The 19,014-nt window shown below is 46.7% G+C and overlaps 1 protein-coding gene across 1 annotated transcript; it reads right to left on the reverse strand.

The window, feature by feature from the left end:
- Positions 1-999: 999 nt before the first annotated feature.
- On the reverse strand, positions 1,000-18,803 carry LOC142577710 (acid-sensing ion channel 1B-like). Its single transcript, XM_075687165.1, has 12 exons — positions 18,767-18,803; positions 12,733-13,084; positions 10,825-10,979; positions 8,198-8,307; positions 6,784-6,944; positions 5,647-5,751; positions 3,983-4,109; positions 2,997-3,075; positions 2,468-2,519; positions 2,359-2,393; positions 2,180-2,252; positions 1,000-1,199 (listed from the first exon to the last, which is right to left on the reverse strand). The coding sequence occupies exons 2-12, from the start codon at positions 12,967-12,969 to the stop codon at positions 1,011-1,013; spliced, it is 1,323 nt and encodes a 440-aa protein (XP_075543280.1). The 5' UTR covers positions 12,970-13,084; positions 18,767-18,803; the 3' UTR covers positions 1,000-1,010.
- Between the last annotated feature and the right edge of the window lie 211 nt (positions 18,804-19,014).

Consider the following 19,014-nt stretch of genomic DNA (forward strand, 5'->3'; position numbering starts at 1 on the left):
TAGTTGAAAAAATATTGGGATAGGCATGGAAGAAAAATGAAAAAGAAGCAAATAATGAAGGACGCAGTGTCACATTTAGCCGCAAGACTGAAAAAAAAAAAAGACATTAAATACGTCTTTTTGGGCTTTGAGGATGGCAAGGTTGCACTGAACAAAGAAATGTCCCATAGCACATGATGCCCTCCTAGCAATGACTGGCAAAACAGACAAATCTCACCTTTCGCTGGTGTACTTGGTTCCTTCTCCAAAGGGGCACCATGACTGGTGACAAGGATTCGACGATCCATGGAAGGAAGCGCGGGTACCCAAGCAAGACGGACGGAATGGCCGATAAGTATTGCGTGCTTAAATCGCCAAGGTGGCGACGACGGGGATTCAGGTCGACTGTATGGGTGCTTTAGCATGCAGTCTCATGGCAACACCGAAAGCCTGCACTGAAGCTAGCCGCACACGAGTCAAACAAAAGGTGTCCAATGCGTTTGCTGTTCTGCGAGAGTTACTTAGAGGTAAAGGGTAATGGAAGAACCTAAAATCAATGCTCCAGTCTTTATTCAGGACACGGGCTGGATTTCAGACGGCAAAATCGACCTCTGCGGCAGGTACGCCCACCACACCCCCATTAAACGCCTGCCACAAAAGCATGGCGGTCAGCTATCAATATTTAAAACAATATCGGGGCTATTTTCCTGTGACACTGAATGCTCAGCTACTACAAAAATGGCGCCACGTTCCAAGACAAAGCAAATTTTTGCAATATCAACGAGCAAGGACGTTCGCTAAACTTCGGTTCACTGTTTTTAGGTTTTGTGTGCACTATGGTGTCACCATGGTGGCATTATTACTTGACATTATGTTTTATTGTAACAGCAAATTGCAGTTTAATTAACAAATATATTGTTTAAAAAGCGCCAATAAATTGGGAATCTGGAGCAGTTTATGAAAAAATCAGATGCAGGGCGATTTGTAACTCGTTAAGGAAGTGCAGGGCATCGGTAATGAGAACAACAGCTTTATTTCTCGTGGCTGATTACCGCCGGGCAGTCACTGCGCAAGCAATTCCAACGCTGGCGCCAGTCCTTCGTCGAGATCCACTGAAGAAACGCCGTTGTCAGTGCGTCGGCCAGGCTGAGTAGTAGGAGCACGGATACGCCCAGGTACATGCCCATCAGGCCTCCGGCACGGCTGAGCACAGTGGCGAACTGCGTATCGGAAGGTGACTGGTTCAAGGACACTCACGTATGGCGCTCCTTTTACTGTGGAAAAGGAACGCGCATCCACAAAAACGTATACAGTCGTGAGCTCTGCGATAGGTAACACCGAACATACTTTCAAGCATCGGTAGGTGGTGGTGTCCAAATACACGCCCCAGCGGTGTGTGCAACCAGAGGGCACCACCCTTGGGGCGCGTATTGGGCAACTTGGGCTCGCAAGCTTCACACCGTATTCTTCACTTTAGTGAACAGTGAACGACGCAAGTCACGCTACTGAAGCCTAGGGATGCGAATATCTGCAGCGTACTTTTTTTTTCGCAGTTGCTCTCGCCGTGGGCGTGTTTCAACCAAAGAGCGTTTGCTGTAAGGCGGTAATTGTATTTGCCACAAAACATGACCTCACCTTCAGTCTGAATCTAAAACGTGAAGGCTCGGTTCTGCGCCGTTCCTTCTTAAAACTTCGAAGTTGCATATTGCTACCCTGAGCCTTTGTGCTTAACAAAAGTGATAAGGGGTCGCAAGCTCTTGCATAACGAGACTTATACTGAGGAACCATACCACCAATGCTCTTTCAAACGTAAAGAACTAAAGCAAACAAGGTATGTAAACCAAAAGAGACTAAGCCGATTTCTACTGAAATATTGAGAAGCGTAACAGTGACGAAATACTGACAAAAAAAAAAAAAGAACGGAAGAACAAGCACTAAACATTGCCCTGACGTCTTTGGGTTTTGATCTCGTTCTGCTTTTCGTGGGCTCTCGAAATGAACTCCTACGGAATTATCAGGCGGTGCTCGACCTTACAGAAACTAAATATTATTGCGTAATTCATCGTGGTAGTTTAAAGTGGAGGAGTAAGAACAGAAAAATTGTTAGATATAACACTCATGCCATTCCCTATACTTCTGTTCAGGCCCTTTAAAAACAAGACAGCCACCCTATCATTACATCGTTGCCGGTCAGTCTTACCTTCACTTTAGGGACCCTTGCTCTGACGCGCGTCCGTAGCGACTGTCGATAAACTGTGACCACTGCTTGCAGGCTGCCAAGAAAGTCAGGAGCCGTAGCATTTGCAACATACATTCATTGAAAATTAGGTGCATTCCTCAGCAACCAGGAAGTCGAAACAGTTTTATTATAGCTCTGACCTTTTCCTGGCATGGTGGCTTGAATAATTCAGAACCTGTGGTTTAAATTGCGAAAGTACAAAATTCACTTCAGTTGAGAAGGGCAGAGAGAAGTAATGCACGACCTTACCTCATTCCTGCGCAAAGCCGTAGTACTTGTTGAAGTCCGGTACTCAATATCCCTGTTTAAAACGAAGACAACGAGGTTCCGACGCGACAAGGTTTGGCAAGCTGGCGCACAAGATTTAGCTTCTGTTGACCATTCGTACACTCGAGCTGCTGTTTCAAAACAAGCGACGCACAAACTCAAACGGCAAAATGTAGTACGTCTTACGTAATAATAAGACATTCCTAAGAAGTCCGTGCAGCGTGCTCTGTCATTTATTAGGTTGAAGTCGAGGACGCACGCTTGTAACTGCCTACAAACCTCGATGAAAAAAAAAGGTAGAGGAATGGGTGGGAAGGACAGAAAGGTTACATGCTGTGTTCAGCTTCTCAGCTGACTATATTCGACAGCACAAGGCAAATTAATCAGTGCTATCATTTCTCAATATAATGCCTCTCTCTTTTTCTTCTTATTCAGCTATAGCAGACAATTCTCCAATGCAATGCGGTTCTGAAGTTCGAAGAGTGGCAAAACATCACCGAGTCGGACTTACAGGCAGGGCTGGGAGCACTCGCACCTGACGCCTCCACGACCAATTTTCATTTCCATCGCTTTCGCGCACGTGGCCGGGCCTGGGGTCGAAAAGTTCAAACTCGATCTAGCTTCGATTTCAGTCTATTCTGTGAGACATTTCACTAGTGACAATAACCAATTTCATATCTATGATAAAACTGGCAACCGATAGGATTGGGCGTTCATGGAGCTTTCAACCTGCCGAATCACCGGCCTCCTATTGTTAAACTGATAGATCAATAGATTTCTTGGTTTCCCAGCGTAAGGCATTATGAAAGCGACATAACGTAACGTTTAGCAGCGGCGACATTGGCTTCAAGTTGTCAACATGCCGGCAGCTTTTTATGACAACAAAAATATAGAAACAGCCGATATTACACAGCCGGGCACTGGGCTGTGGAATTCCTGTGTGGAACGTTTCGTATTAAATATGTGTCGATTTCGGTCGTTAACGTGCACCTGCATCTGAGTACACGTTCATTCTTGCATTCCGCTCCCTTCGGAATGCGGTGGCCGCGACCTCTCGTTCAGTAATCTGCAGACCTCTCGAGGGCATGCAGCCCCCCATAAACATCCACAAAAAGGACACCACGCGACAAAACATTATTAGGACTTTATTAAGTTTCTGGTGGCGTCTGTATCTTTACAGGGCGTGTATATATATATATATATATATATATATATATATATATATATATATATATATATATATATATATATATATATATATATATATATATATATATATATATATATATATATATATATATATATATATATATATATATATATATATATATCAAGAAAAATGGAATGGAATAAAACTGAATTGAATGAAATGCTGAAAAAAAAGTCAGACGCCATCAGCAACTACAAACACTGCCAACATCAACGGCGACAAATAGCAGCAAAACAGCGACAATCTACGAGGTCGACGAGAATCAACCGACTATGAAGTTTTTTTACCTGCCGAGTTTCCAGTCGGGCAGATGGGAGCACCGTTAATGGAGCCTCTGTCCGGGCGTATGTACAGGGAAGAAACGCAACCGCAGGCTTCGAAGATTCGCACTTGGTAGCAATATTCACGGCACTCCTGTGGAGAAAAATTTATATATCGTAAGTGAAAAATGGGCGAGTTGGTACGGAAGCATGACTAAATTCAGAGCTCGAACTACTAGGACGCAGGCTAAGGCACAAGAAAAGACAGGACACGGCGTCTTTTCTCGTGCCTTAGCCTGTGTCCTGACGATTCGCGCTCTGAGTTTGGCTATAATATATTGTATATCCGAAGCCGTCTTTTTCTGCCGTGGCCTTCAAATTCGGGCGTGCCGCGGCTTCTTCCCTTAAAGGTGTACGTCCTAATTAATTAATTCCGATTAAAGTACATTTCCGACGTATAAATAGACACACATGAAACTGCTTGTTATGCATTTCAAGATTAGAAAGAACACAGTAAATGACACGCGACAATCTGAAAGCAAAATTGCTTCTTCGAATATCATTTTGCTGTAGGCATGGCAGTGCCTTAGCGTGTAAGGAGGTTCGTTTGCAAAGTTAACACATTTAATCGTTAGGATAGTGTAAATGTAGGTGATTGGTAGCTTTTAAGCGATAAGGAACAATTAAAGCAAAAAAATGGCTGCGGCTTAGCTCAGCTAACCCTGGATATGCAAAGCGAAAGCTTCGTTTAGCCTGGTTAAGTCTTGGTTTCACTTGGTTAACTTTGGATTTAGCTGTAATTATTATACTTAGGTATACAATCATCGTTAAGCCAGTCATGAAGGCTGTGCCTATGACGGTGGCTAGACATGACTGTGAATATGCTTGGGTAGACACGCATCGGTCGACGTTGCGACGCCTGTTGTGCCACAGGAAAAGCTTTCTTTGGCTCTTTCGGCCGTCTTTGGTGGTAGGTCGGTGATATGACAGTGGTCGGACTTGGGGCAGGAAAGGCGAGGAAAAGGGCGCGTGCTCCCGGGCAACAGAGTTGCGGAAAGGCGGGGGGCAGGGGGGCGAATGGAGTGAGCTCTCGCGTAACCGTGCGGTGCGGAGCGGTTGGAAGGAGGGGGGGGGGGGGGGGGTAGGTAGCACCAGAGCCCATAGCGTTGGCTCACTCGCTCGTCGCGGAGGAAGAGCTGTAGCTCGTCCGCTCGTTCTTCGCACGTTTCTCTGGCCGCCCAGCAGTGGCCGACCACCGTGGACAATGCGGTAGCTGAGATTTCATAGCGGATCCTCGGCAACGAAAAATATACCGCAGACGCAGGCGAGCGGTCCGTCAAACGCTGACGACGCCGACGCACCAAGTGAAGCAGGAAGTGGACCCGTTTGATCTCCGCGGTTACCACGAAGGAAATCCGGGAAAACGCCGATGAAAAGCGCGCGTGCTCTCGGTCAACCAAGTTTCGGGGAGGAACAGCAAGGAACAGAAGAGGGGATCTGTCGTTCGCTCATTCGTTTGTTCGGGCTATTCTCTTACATTGACAATCATTTCCTATTATTTTCGCATATTTTTATTCCCTTGAACACGTTACTGTGCCGGTTGATCAGGAAGGGTTTGCTCATACGTTATAAGTTGCAAAAACCATGAACCTCATAGCCTTGCTGTATTTCGATGCTTGAACTATACTCACATGTGCAGTGTAGTGCTTGTCACTGTCGACGTAGTCACTTATCTCAGGTGGCCACTGACTGCGACACGGGTTCTGGTAGGGATGACCCAGCCTCCGAAACTCGGCCTGTGCGGCAGCAGAACGGCACACAACTGACGCCGGCCGTAATGCGTGAGCCCTCGACCCTTTTATTCAATTCAGTTCAATGCATTTAAACCTTATTCAGCATTTTTTCTTAAAAACAAACCAAAAGAGTCGAAGTTCCGCCCGAACGGCGAAGTATCGATTTCGATAGCAAATTATTAGAAAGCTATACTAAGAAAGGATAGTAGGTTTATCGGTCATATAAGCATGCAAGCATTTGCTTACTAACTAAATTAAGAAGCACGGTGCCACGTGCGCGCAGGCAAACATGAACACATTTTACTTGATGATCACGGACAGTCGCTGTCCAAAAGGCTGGCGTGTGGAAGAGCGGCAGCCTCCTCCCCACCTTGCTTTGCGCACGATGGAAGACGGCGCGTTTCCTCCCCGTCTTCCGGTCCCTTGCGCGCGCGAGATCGAGCCACCATCCTCGGTTCACCATCGCGTGCTTTCACTCGCACCCACATCATACAGCGCGCGGGGACGATGTTATCGAACTTGGACTTTATACGGAACATCACGGCGACGCCAACGGTGGCGGCAGAATGGTGACCGGAGCATCCATGTAATTGCCATCACAATAAAAGCTAGTTTTCAGAGAGTCGTTTATTCCGCTGCATATGCATGCAGTACTGTATAAACCACCACTACGGAGAAATTTTAGTGCGAGTGTTAAATGACATTCCCGTTACTGACACGTGCATATTTCTGATTGTCTAATATGCCATCAACCAGTAACAATTAGCCGAGCTTGCCACACGTAATATTAGAAGCATCAGCAAAGTACAAGTAATGGTGCCGCGTCGACCAGGTAGAGCATGTTCTGGCGTAATCTGCAGCGAACCGCGACGCCTTCCGTTAGAGGGTGGAAATGCACTCCGGAGCTAGGTAGTGTCGTTGTAATGGACGCCCGCTTCCGCCCTCTGTGATAAAGGATGCAGTGCGCGTGCCTGTGTGGCCTTTGCAGCAGAGAGAGGAAATGTGCCTGTGGCCGCGTATCCGTGCGCGACTTACGCGGTCGACAGTTATGTAGGTGGCGAAGCCGGGGGCCACAAATGTGGTTTCCATGGCGACGCTAATCTCGCTCCACGGGTGGTGCACCATGACGGCAAAACCGGCTTCGACGCTGAGCGGCAAGTACTCCTCCAGATCCACGTCCAAGATCAGGCTGAGCCCTGTGTGCACAAAGAGTATTATGCGCCAAGGGAGATGAAGCGGAGAATCATGACGAGCATGTTGTCGGACATTGGAAGGTGTATTATTAGGTGACCGTCGTCTACCTTGCCACATCTTCATGTGAACACAGCACTCGACACAAATGTCGTTTGTTTAGTCTTTTATGCGACAATGCGACATTAGACCCTACTGTGCCTTTCTTTACGTGAACCGAACGCGAGCAAGTCGAGTCAGAAACCGGCCTCAGGCACCCGCCGTGGTTGCTCAGTGGCTATGGTGTTGGGCTGCTGAGCACGAGGTCGCGGGATCGAATCCGGGCCACGGCGGCCGCATTTCGATGGGGGCGAAATGCGAAAACACCCGTGTGCTTAGATTTAGGTGCACGTTAAAGAACCCCAGGTGGCCAAAATTTCCGGAGTCCTCCACTACGGCGTGCCTCATAATCAGAAAGTGGTTTTGGCACGTAAAACCTCAAATATTATTAACCGGCCTCAGGCGGCATGACTCGACAGAACTCGTGACGCGCCCATCGGGCGGAGACTGCAGCGCCAGCATGCGCCAAGGCGAGACGATAAAGCACGCGCGAGCAGCTAATCTATTTCTTTGTCTCCGAATTGTCGACCCGACGTGCGCCCGTTTCACATGCGCCCTTCAAGCACATCGAGAGTCAACGGCGCTCGCTCAGACCGACAGGCTAGCTTTTCCACGAGTCGTTTCCACGGCAGACAAATTTTAGTCCGACAAGCGAAGTATACGCGCTTTTGTCGAGTTCACTTAAACGCCTTTCATAAAGAAGCAGCGGCTCATCGCTTTTTTTTTTTTTTCATGAGAGCTCGAGCCCCGCTATTTTGGTAGAATTCAGGGCCGTATTATTCGTCAGAAGGGAACTGCACAAATACACACGTTTGTTTTTAAGGCTTGCAGGTATAGTTGCGATAATCTTTACCAAGTGAGATAGTAAAAGGTGGCGTCGACGGATTCCAGGATTGAAGGAAACAATTTGCCACGCCATTTCAATAATGTGCGCTTCCAGCGCGTGATTCAAGCTATAGTTTAAACACGCGCTCTGCGTTTTGCCGGGTTTGTTCTTTACGTGAGGCCAAAATGTGCATTGCGCAATGGGCTTTGCGCAAGTGCTTTTTCCACCCAGAAGTAAGGCTGTCAATACCGGAAAAGGGCGTTGCGAAGATTATACAGTGTGCCTGTAAGACACTTTATTCTAGTCATCTGTCTTTTCGAATTATATTCTTACCATGTCCGCATCCGACAGTCATGTCTCTGATGTAGTCTGTGCCCATGTTCGGATAGCAGCCCACGCAGACGCAGTCTCCGTAAGCAGGCACCGACTTCACACTCAGAACGCTGAGCAGAAGTTTACAGTAGTGTTCAGATTTCGACTCGTTGCACTGCACGCCGATATATATAGCGTAAAAATGCAAAATAATATCTAACAATGGTAATTTACTAGGCCCGCCGTATCAAGAACTTTGCATGCAAGCGCAGAAAAACAAGATTTTGGAAAGCTGCGCTAGAAACCAGCGTCGAACATACAAGGTGTTTTAGCTAAGTCTGGCCAAACGTGAAAGAGTCCACCTGTGACTTACGAGAATGCAACCAACTTAGTATCGTTTACAAGAACAACTCAATGCATTTTTTTACAATGAGCTTAAGTAATTAATTAACTATAATTATTTAAGCAACCTTCAAAGTATTAATTTAAACGCAGAACCTTCAATGTAGCTGTTGTAGAGCTTATTGAGAAATGTCCAAGCAATTTTTTCCGTAATGATAGCTGCTGTGGTTTTAGTTCTCCCGGGCTGTAAAGAAAGCGCAGGACATTTGAAAAAAAGTACATGAATACGCGTTTACGTCCAGCGACATTAGCGCCCTCAAACATGGCATGGACGAATGATCGACGCTGCACGCTGACCGAAGGCACGAACCGGCCTTGAACAACCGAGATGGATGGTGTTGGCTTCCACTTTTTATTTTTTTGTATTTGAATATACTGCAGGCCCTTCACGGCCCGTGCAGGAGTGGTACAGAGATGCAATAAAAAAAATCATGATGACAAGTCAATACACTGAATGCAGTTAATAAAAGAGTCGATGTTATTGCAACACACAATATCGTTAGTTAACTTGTTTTCCAAGATATCTTGTCGGTTGAAGCGATGGGACATAGAGTTTCCTACAATAACTACGACAGGATATGCGATGGACACTTCTTCAAGCTCTGCCAGTTTTTTTGCTGATTAACAGTTAGAGGCGTGATGGCCAGGAAGGTTTTGGCAGCGGATGACGATGTATGGGAGACTACGGGTGTGGGTATCCCCTATAATTTTTTCTTACGGTTTATCCATGACTTCAGTGTGCGCGCAGCGTCAATCCTTCCCTGGTAGAATGTTTGAGGGCACTAATGTCGCTGGCTCGTAAGCGCGTATAGTCACGTGATATTTTTTTAAAGTGTCACGCGCTGTTTATACAGTCCGAAAAACAATCGCAGAAGCTATATCAGATAGACTTAGATATGATATGATTTAGATATCAGATAAATTTAGATATGTCTCAACAGGCTCTACAAGTTCTACATTAAAGATCTCGCGCTTAAATTATAGCGTTAAATGTTTGTTAATTGTTGTTAATTCATCACTCAGGCTCATAGTAAAAATAATTTGAGTTGCTCAAGAGGACAGCGAGCAATAGTAAGTTGGTTTAATTCTCGTAACTCAAGCATGGACTTTTTTAATATTTGGTCTGACATAGCTTAAACACCCTGTGCAGTGAAGTTGAAAGAAGGCTTTTTCCAACTCCAATTTTCTTGTTCAAATACATGCAAGAAGCAGAAATGATTTTGTGAAAGAACCGTTGAATCGATATGAATTAGATTAATTGAATTTGAGAGAAAAAGTGAAATTTTAGGACTTTAGGAGGCTGAATTTCGATTTAGGACCTACAATTTTTCCAAAAATTTCCTAAAATGTGCCCGTTATAAAATGATGGATGAACTAAGTTTACAAATCCGTAACTCTGCATAAAAACAGATATCGCAGTTCTGTAAACTACATCTGTTAGAACACCTAAAGCGGACACATTTTATTTATAAATTTACAGCTTACATAAAAGTGTTACAATGTTTACAAGGCTTTTCGAAAGTCCCATTCACAAATGAGTGGTATATTTTTCAAAGCGGCACATAATAAGTAAATTTTGTTCGGCATTAGAAGTCTTAACAGATGCAGTTTACAGCATTGTGATGTCATAATTCATTAATTAGTTACATCCCTGAGAACTTGGAATTAGAACCATAGCGTCAACCTTCTGCTACTACCGGCATATACCGCCTGCCAACGGTGCCAAACGCGCTTGCGCAGCCGGTGACAGGCGGTTTTGATAGCGTTAACGATATAAATGTAACGCTATAATAAACTACTTATATTTAAACGTACACTCGCCAAATAAAAATAAAACGTATTATTGACACGTGTCTCTCGTTTATCTTTCCCGGTGACCGCTTTTCAACGGCTAAAAACGTGGCAACTACAATGCGACAATGTAGATTCCTGAAGCAAAAACATACGCTTGAAAAATAAAACGCAATGTCAAATCGCGAAGCGATATTATCGTTTATTTTATTAGATGAGCTTACGTTTTACTTCAGTTACGTTCCTTCCTCGCCACACGGGTATCCGTCGAACAGCGTACCGTGACAAACTACAGCACCGGGCGCGCGCTAACACTTCCCTCGCCATCGTGTATAAGTGCGCTTTTCCGAAAGCCCGTTCTCAGATAGATTCGTTTGAGGATCGAGCTGCCCGTTGATTCCCGCGAGTTGCCGCCGTCGCATGCGTGGGCGGCGAAGCAGGCGCGCGCGGCGTACTCGATCACCCCGCAGTCGTGGCCGTTGAAGTCGCAGTGTCGCAGCATGTGGCCCACTTGGTGTCCCAGGCGAAGGTCCGCGTATTGGGCGTTGCGGAACACTGCCCGGGTCCATTCGGCCAGCTCTCGCTGCACTTCCAGGTCCTCCTTGCTCAGCTGTAAGGTATCGCACGCGAACGAAAGAATAGAAAGAAGATCAGAATTTCATCGCCAGCTTGACACACGGCCCACACCTTTACACATCCCTCCAAGAATGCAGCGTCGATGCTGTGCTCTTAACAGATGACATATGTATCCTCTAGGGGGATTGGCCATGCAGCGAGAAATTTAATGAAGCCAGAAGCAAATGTCAATATTTGCAACAACGAAGTGAATTGACGGGGAACCTTAAGAAAAGAAGAAAGTAATAATTAAAGGACACCGTGACAAAAAGAAAGAAACAGGGAAGCTGAGAAACATCTCTCTTAGCAAAGCAAAATCGTTCGATGAACTAGTATAATGTAGCGCAAACTATCCTACGGCTGCGGCCAAATTTCAGGAGCCCGTAGAACTAAAATTTGGGTTAGTTCGTGGTTACATATTCATTGTAGCGTCTTGAGCTCCAAGCAGAGCACAAAAGATAAAGGGCGGTCATTGGCGTAGTTACCCGTTCTTTTATTTTGTGTTTTGCTTGACGCCCAAGACAACATGGTTATTCAGGAGTCGGGGCTCCATTCTTATATTTAACACTTCCTCTGCGTCTACTTCCTGTGCCGATTTATGAAATTGCGAAAAGAAGTAATGATAATAATAACTTAACGCCTGTAAGAAAAGAGAGCACCGAGTCGTTATTCTTGAGGAAACAAATTTCGTCGATAATATCAGCGTCATGGGAGCTAAATGAAACAAATAAATTTTCGCAGCGTAGACTTTGCATTGGATCTAACCCTGTCGAAAATCAGTTGCTGGATGCACAGGTGTGACGTTGGCGCGAAATTTTCTGGATACACCTTACCATGTCATCTTCACATGTTTTCTTGTCATGTTGTCTTCTTTTGCTATTTTGCGTTATTTTGCTTTTCGGTAAGTGGACCTTGCCTAGAGGAAGACAAAGCTGTTGCGAAAACGTTATTGCAGGTGCGTCTCGCAAACTACATATTATTTACGGCGCTTAGATGTGCAAACACTGGTACCATTAGTCCATGGCGCAGCTAAGTAATTGCAAGCATCTCCAAAGCATCACCGCTGAAATTACCAGAGCGAGGCCGGCAAGTGACAGTAAAAGCCGGACATTCTACAAGGTGGCTTTCTTAAGCTTCACGCCTGTCTAACAGACAAAGCACGCTTTACAGGAAAAGAGTACGTTCGCAGTGCGATCCATTTTTAAACAGAACGTTGTCATGTGAAGTTCCACTTTGTTCATTCATTTGTGTGTTCACTTGTGTGCATATGCATCGATTTAAATGACTCACTTACAAAGTATATTTTGCTTAGGGCTCACTTCAACTCAAAGTCACCAAATTCTACTCCGCCGGGCTCACTCACTCACGGGTCAGTCTGAGCCTGAGTGAGTCGACTAATGAGTGACTTTGCCAACCTAATCTCCTAAGACAGGTGAATACGTGATGCAGCAACCACATGGAGCATCTCTGCGAGACATATTCGGAACGTGCAGTCGCCCGGCGTCAACGCGTCATACGTGCTTTACGTCGTGCAAAAACATCGCTGCTTTGGTTTGTTATGTGAACACGTGCCCTGCGGTATCTGCTTTTAAAAGTTCGCATCACGATGCACATTCGGGTCGATGTCACTGGGTGCCAGTACACATATCGAAACGTATGGGCTGACACAGGACAACGTAACGCTGGAAACTCGTCGAAAATGCACTCCACGTGGTTGCCAATCAATTACGAAGGACGCCGAGCCTCACCGCGATGTTCGGGTAGGTAGTGGAGTTGCAGAGAAGGCGTCTCCAGCGAAGCAACGGAGCGTCGGCCGCGTACCGCGACAGCAGCTGGCGGGCGCAAAGGTTCGACCGGCGCAGCCGGTTCGTGTTGCACACGGTGACGGCGGGGCAAGTGGGTCGCTCCGGCTCGCGCACCGACACCGTCACGATGTCGTCGAAGCGCAGGTAGTCGGTCACGACGGCGCTCAGGTCCTGCGTCATGAGCGCCCCGAGCGACAGCCACAGCAGCAGCCACGTCACTCGCCGAAGCCGAGGCAAGGGCGCGGGGCTCGCAGCCAGCCGAAGACCGGGAACCGAGCTGCGCCGAAGCGCCGACCTGCAGATGTGCCGCACGCGTCCGCACGTTCCTGCCAAGGCTTCGCTAGCATTGTGACGCGGAGTTTGTGCTTGATTCGCGCTTGTATTTTACACACAATAAATAACTTTTTTTTCCCACTTCTAAGCTCTTTTTAGCGAAGCGGAAGAAAATTATGAAAATGTACGGGTACCTGCGGAAACGCAGAGGCGTAAGCGGAAGCGCGCGCATATATACGAAATAAATAAACGGCGCGGAGTGCCAAAAACTCTGCTAAGTGCACGGGCAATAGAGGCACTAGCAGCTTCTCTGACTGTTGGGTTGCGATTATGCAAAGTTCCACATATTCCTGACGGCAAGGCTGATCGATTGTGATCATTCCCCGCCAACTGCCCTAACCTTGGCGCCATGAACATCTGCGATTATTTTCTAGAAGTGGGCGTTAGAGTACAACACGAAAAGAAGATTCCATTAAATATTTTTAGCGCGAAAAAATTTCCACCGGCTCATACACCACCGGAACTTTCTCGTAAGGCACCGAAGTACGCCCCATAAAAGGCGTTGCCAAAAACTGCCGTTCCTATACTAAAAATCAACACTTTTCTCAAGAGACTGAAGACATGCCTTACTCCTAAAATTGCATACATCGATGATTAGCAAATCTCCCGTTTTTTTATAGGCCTGAAAAAATGGGACAGTTTGTTTATATTCAGAATTTCTAAAAAAAGTGGTCTGATACAAAAACTAATTTTATACAAGCTAAGTGCCCAGGAGCCACAATTTACAAGGAGGAGGCCTTGCCGGCCTCCTCCTTCAAAAATTTGTCGAGGCTTCAAATACATGAATAATACCTGCATTACCAAAAATGCTGCAAACGAATTCTTAAACCCTACGCACTGTCAAGAGAAGTAAAATAGGTATTTTTTCATAAAAGTATATACTGGTATGTCCCCAAAAATTGTACCTGAAATAACTGATATCAATGCTTCCATGTTTTTTTTTTGTCTTTTTAATAAGTAAAGAAAATAACACAGGAACTTTGGAACTATATCAATTCGAAACCAGCACATCAGTGCATGCCGCTGTAATGAAAAATGTAAAGGCCATGAAATTAACAAATCGAGGACAAATATGTAAATGAAACTGTCATTCTAGAACCTTGTTTACATTTTTGTACAAATGCAACAGACAGGGAAAAATCGCAATGACGCTGTCCTTTGTTCCAATGTATTGCGCAGGAGCAGCTGTCACCGGTCGTGTATTGCGAGTAATTGCAACAAAATTATAGTCGCAACTGAGAGCAGATATAAAAAGCAGGAGTTCTGCAACATATACGATGGCAAGTCAAATAAAAGTGAGCAGATGCGAATATATGACAAAGGAGGTACTTTATTTATAAGTAGTCTCCATGATTATTTAGACATTTGCCCCACTAACGAGTCGCGCGATTCCCGTCTTATAAAACTCCTTGGGTTGTTGCTTCAAAAAGTGTGCAACTGATTCTTTCACGTCATCGTCCAAACTGAATCCGGTTCCCTTGAGCTGTTTTTTCAATTGCCTCAAAATGTGGAAATCCCAAGGCGACATGTATGTCTGGGCTGTATGGCGGATGTTGCAGCGTTTCCCACTTGAAGTTTGCCAGTTTTGTGTTAACCACGTCAGCGACGTGGGGACGTGCATTGTCGTGGAGCAAGATGACCTCATTTGCCAATTTGCCACGTCCTTTGTTCTTGATTGCGACATGCAGCCGATCCGGCGTTTCACGATATCGGAAACGATTGATAGTCTCTCCAGGTTTAGCAAATTAAATCAGTAATGGCCCTAGACTATCGAAAAAAAAAATCAACAAAACCTTTCCGGCAGAAATGACGACCTTTGCTTTTTTGGGGGGTGGTGAATTCGAATGTTTCCACTGTAAGCCTTGCCGTCGTGTTTCAGGCTCGTAGTAGTGGCGCCATTATTCGTCCCCGGTCACAGTTGCAAACAAGAAGTCGTCACCCTCATTGTGATACCGGATCAGATGAGTCAAGGCAGCGCCGAACCTCTCCGTCTTCTGGCGGTGGTTCAAAATATTGGGCATCCCTTGCGCACATAAGAGCCGATAACCAAGATGTCCATGAATTATGGTGTGAACCGAATTGTGACTGGTGTTCACACACTCTGCCAGTTCATCGATGCCAGTTCATCGATGCCCGTCCTTGTCTAATCAGCCAACTGGCGGCCAACCTCTAGCCTCATCGCCGTTGTGACGGAATGAGTTCGGCGGGCCAACTATTGTTCCCAAACTCCCCAACTCGGACCTGATCTGCTACGGGTGCGCGAGTTGCCGCGGGACCGCCGTTTTGCGCTGCTTCCCAAGCACCGGCCAAGACGCAAGACAACGCGCTACCCGGAACGGCTCCAAGTTCTACGGGGACCCTCTGACGTCTGCTCCGGACCTTCGCACCTGTGTGTATGCGTGTGTGCGTGTGTGTGTGTAAACCGTGCCGCAGAGAGGCGGCTAGTTTGCGATGACTAAACGAACGTTCGGATCACCTTGTATCGGGAGAGGACCGAGTGTTTAAAAACCGCTGTTGTGCGGCTGCTCAGGGCACACTGTCTCTCAAGCAGTCATGTTAGACTGATGTACTTTCTCAAACGGTCATTTTAGACTGATATAAATACTGTAAATAAACCCATATTCCTCGTTCTCGATGAAAAGCAGTCCTTCCCTTCATCAACATCCTCAGCGTGGATAAGTTGGACGACGGCATGGGCCACCTACCTTCTAATTCATGCCCGACTCCAATCTTGACAACGGATCACGAGTGATGGGATTGAACCCCCAATCATAACAGTATCCGGCGCATGAAGCAGCCCATGGGCCATTACTTTCCTCAAAAGAAGTGACAAAATCGAACTTTCCCCACGCGACAATTCGCTGCACCGCAACAGTCTTCTCTTTTCTTGGGGGGGGGGGGGAGGGGGGCAGGGGCACGGGAATGAAAAAAAAAAACGCGAAGGAAAGCATGCTGGCCACAATCGAACGCTTACTTTGGGCACCTATAATGTCGCTACCGAAGGAATATCGAAGAAAACGTGAGACGCTTGGTCCACAAAGAAGCATATGCATACTGCTAGGTATCCTACACCGGCGAGACAAGACTTTCCGGAGAGATTGAGCTCAAGCGAACGCGTTGCAACCCGTGGAGTCCCCACAGTGATGCCGGCGAGCGACCATTGTTTCTTTTTCTCGTCTGCTAGCCAGAAGGCGTCCAAAACTCTGCCAGGCGAAAATCCACCCCTCCGGAGAAAAACGAACGCGCACCGAAGTGCGCCGCGCGGTGCTCGGGGCAACACGAGAAAAACGCATGCGCTCTGGCTGGCTCTGGCAGCCCGCGGGTAGCGAGAACAAGAAAATTGAAAAGGCCAAATGTGTCCTCGCGAATAAAAGTCAAAGTAGAAAAAATAAATAAGAACGTAGTTACCTTTGCTGGCTTTAGCGTCTTGACATGGATGCTTTGCATATCATATTGACCGCAAATAAAGACGGGGACAGCGGAGAACACAAAAATGACACGGGCGGTAACTTTCAACTGGTTTATTCGCAGCGACCCGTGGGCATATATAGACAAGTAGAGGAGCAGAACTGTATGGCTTGTTCGAAATTTAAAGTTTTCTGGCAAATTTCGCGCGACATGCAGCTGCAGCTGAACTTAATTTTAAAAATCGCGCTATTTGTGTTGCCTAACAGAGAGTGCCAGAACATTCCTTACCGTAGCAATAGTAACGCTGATGGCATCTCAACTCGTGCAAGGCTCTGGAAAGAGTGAACCAGCTGAACTCGTCGAAAGATCTAACTCGAGAAGTACGCAGCTAAGCAATCGAGCACCGTGCCGCAAAACGCAGCAGTGGCAACGAATTCAACTCGCACGGCACCGTCCCATTTCCTGGAAACTCTTGCGCATAGAAAACATAAAGCCTCCGCTGTCACCAACGCTGTATGTCGGTAGCTTGATGACGTCAGTGAACCTATCGCGAAGCACAACGGCCGCCTTGAACGCTTGTTGTTAATAATTGCGCATGTACGAATCCGACGAAGCGGTAGAAGAAGCGGAAGCTCGTCTGCGTCACGCGAGAAAGCGTTCCTCGGCTGCCATTATTCACGTGCATGGCCTGCTCAAAAAACTGGCGTCCGATCCGTCGGTCGGCAGTGCTGTATCGAACAGTTAAACGGCCCGTAAGCGACGACAGGTCAGCATTTTATGCAGCTAGCTCGTCAGTCTATACTCTGTTCCACAATGACATGTCGCTTTGCGTCAGCCAATCAGGAACGTGTTCATGTAAATAGACAAGTCCTTGCTCCACGAGTACCTCGCAATGCGTGTCCAATGTCTGTTCAGACTCAGCGCACCCTCCCACGCCAATGAGAGATCATTATGGAGTTTCACGTGGGCCTGGTCGCGCGAATCGAGTTCACGAGGCCTTCTATTTAGCCCTCGCAACGCGGACGTAAATAAGCAGATGAAATAGCGACCTGTAGCGGGTGCCAAAATATTACATGTCCTGCTCTCACGCGACCACCTTCCGCGTCATGAGAGAGAATGAGAAACGAGGAAATGCAGATAAACGTCCGGTTGACTACCTTGCACGGGGGAGAGGAGATGATATATTGAAATAAAAATCATGCAGGTCCTATGTACTGGGGGAATCGATGCCATGCGAAGCATTTTGCAGGTAGCTGCCTATGCAGCATCGTTTGGAGTTGTTCGAGAGTTACCAGACAGACCAACACGCTTGTGCAAAGCAAGCAATTGTGTATGTGGCGTGAGGCTGCACGTGTGTGACTACAGAAGCAAGACGAAGACGATAGTATGTCGGCGACGCCATGACGACATATTTGTTTTTACTCCGGCGAAGAACCGTTACAACCAGTTCCATTAAAACCTAAGCCGATCCCGAAGGTGGTAAAATGTCGCTTAGCGTCTTCGTAGCGTTATCTGCTAAGAGGAAAGGAGTGGAGAATGTGGGCCGATCGCGCTGGCGGCGAAGTCTGCACGCTCCCGTTCGTGACGTTCGCAAGAAGGCCAACCGGCGCGCGCACATCCTCTCGCTCGTGCTATGTGACGTGACGCACGCGCCAGTCGTCCCAAATTAAGGAACTACAGTTGGCGTTGGCACGAGAAACACGTGCGCATTGTCAGCCAAAGTAGGCTGGCACGTTTTAATTACCATCCTGTACCCGGTTGTTGTAAACAGAATATTACGGCAAGCCATACTTGGCTACTATTTATGTCATGCGAAGCATTTCTGGAAGGTATACACGACGCAAATGTCTGGACAAACTCTTTATTTCCCTAGTGCAATTCTTAAATGACTCCTCACCAGGCCACATAGCAAAGTTTGGTTGTACGCTGTAAGTTACGTGCCCTCTAGGGAGCGTTCTACCACACAAATTTTTCAAATTGGTTGTTTGTGCCATTTGTTAAATAGTTTTGTTTATACATATTTATATACATAATTTTCTGCACTAGTAACTCCTGTTTGTTGAATTTACCCGTTTTGTTTGTAACCACTCCCCTCTATAATGCCGTAATGGCCCTGAGGGTATGATAAATTAAAAAAAATAAAAAAGAATAGCCTAGATAGAAATATTTCAATGCCCCGAATCCGCAATTTCAGGAGGCAAGCGTCACCGCCAACACAGACACTCTCTTCACTCACCCAGTCTAGCATCCGTAAGCGAGATTCCTTCCCTGCGTTCTCCCGTACCGGAACCGAAGGTTCGCGTGACGAGGACGTCACGGGTCCCACTTTTTTTTTTTTCTTACTCAGTGGCGCACTTCCGGTGATGGTCTCGCGCGCGAGCTGTTGCGCGCTATGCACGAGAACACCTGATTAGCGGTATAAGTCAGTGCCACAATTACGAGCATCGAACGAGACGCGAGAGAATAAAAGAGCATTATCGCGGC

This window comes from Dermacentor variabilis, chromosome 4 (assembly GCF_050947875.1).
Source record: "Dermacentor variabilis isolate Ectoservices chromosome 4, ASM5094787v1, whole genome shotgun sequence".
Taxonomy (NCBI): domain Eukaryota; kingdom Metazoa; phylum Arthropoda; class Arachnida; order Ixodida; family Ixodidae; genus Dermacentor; species Dermacentor variabilis.

Excerpts from the sequence above, each read along its gene's own strand:
- LOC142577710 (XM_075687165.1), bottom strand. The coding sequence starts at position 12,969 with ATGACGCAGGACCTGAGCGCCGTCGTGACCGACTACCTGCGCTTCGAC. Across the intron at positions 2,520-2,996 it reads GAGTGCTCCCAGCCCTGCCT|GGATATTGAGTACCGGACTT; the intron begins GTAAGTCCGACT and ends CGTTTTAAACAG. Across the intron at positions 2,394-2,467 it reads CGGCTTTGCGCAGGAATGAG|GTTCTGAATTATTCAAGCCA; the intron begins GTAAGGTCGTGC and ends TTTAAACCACAG.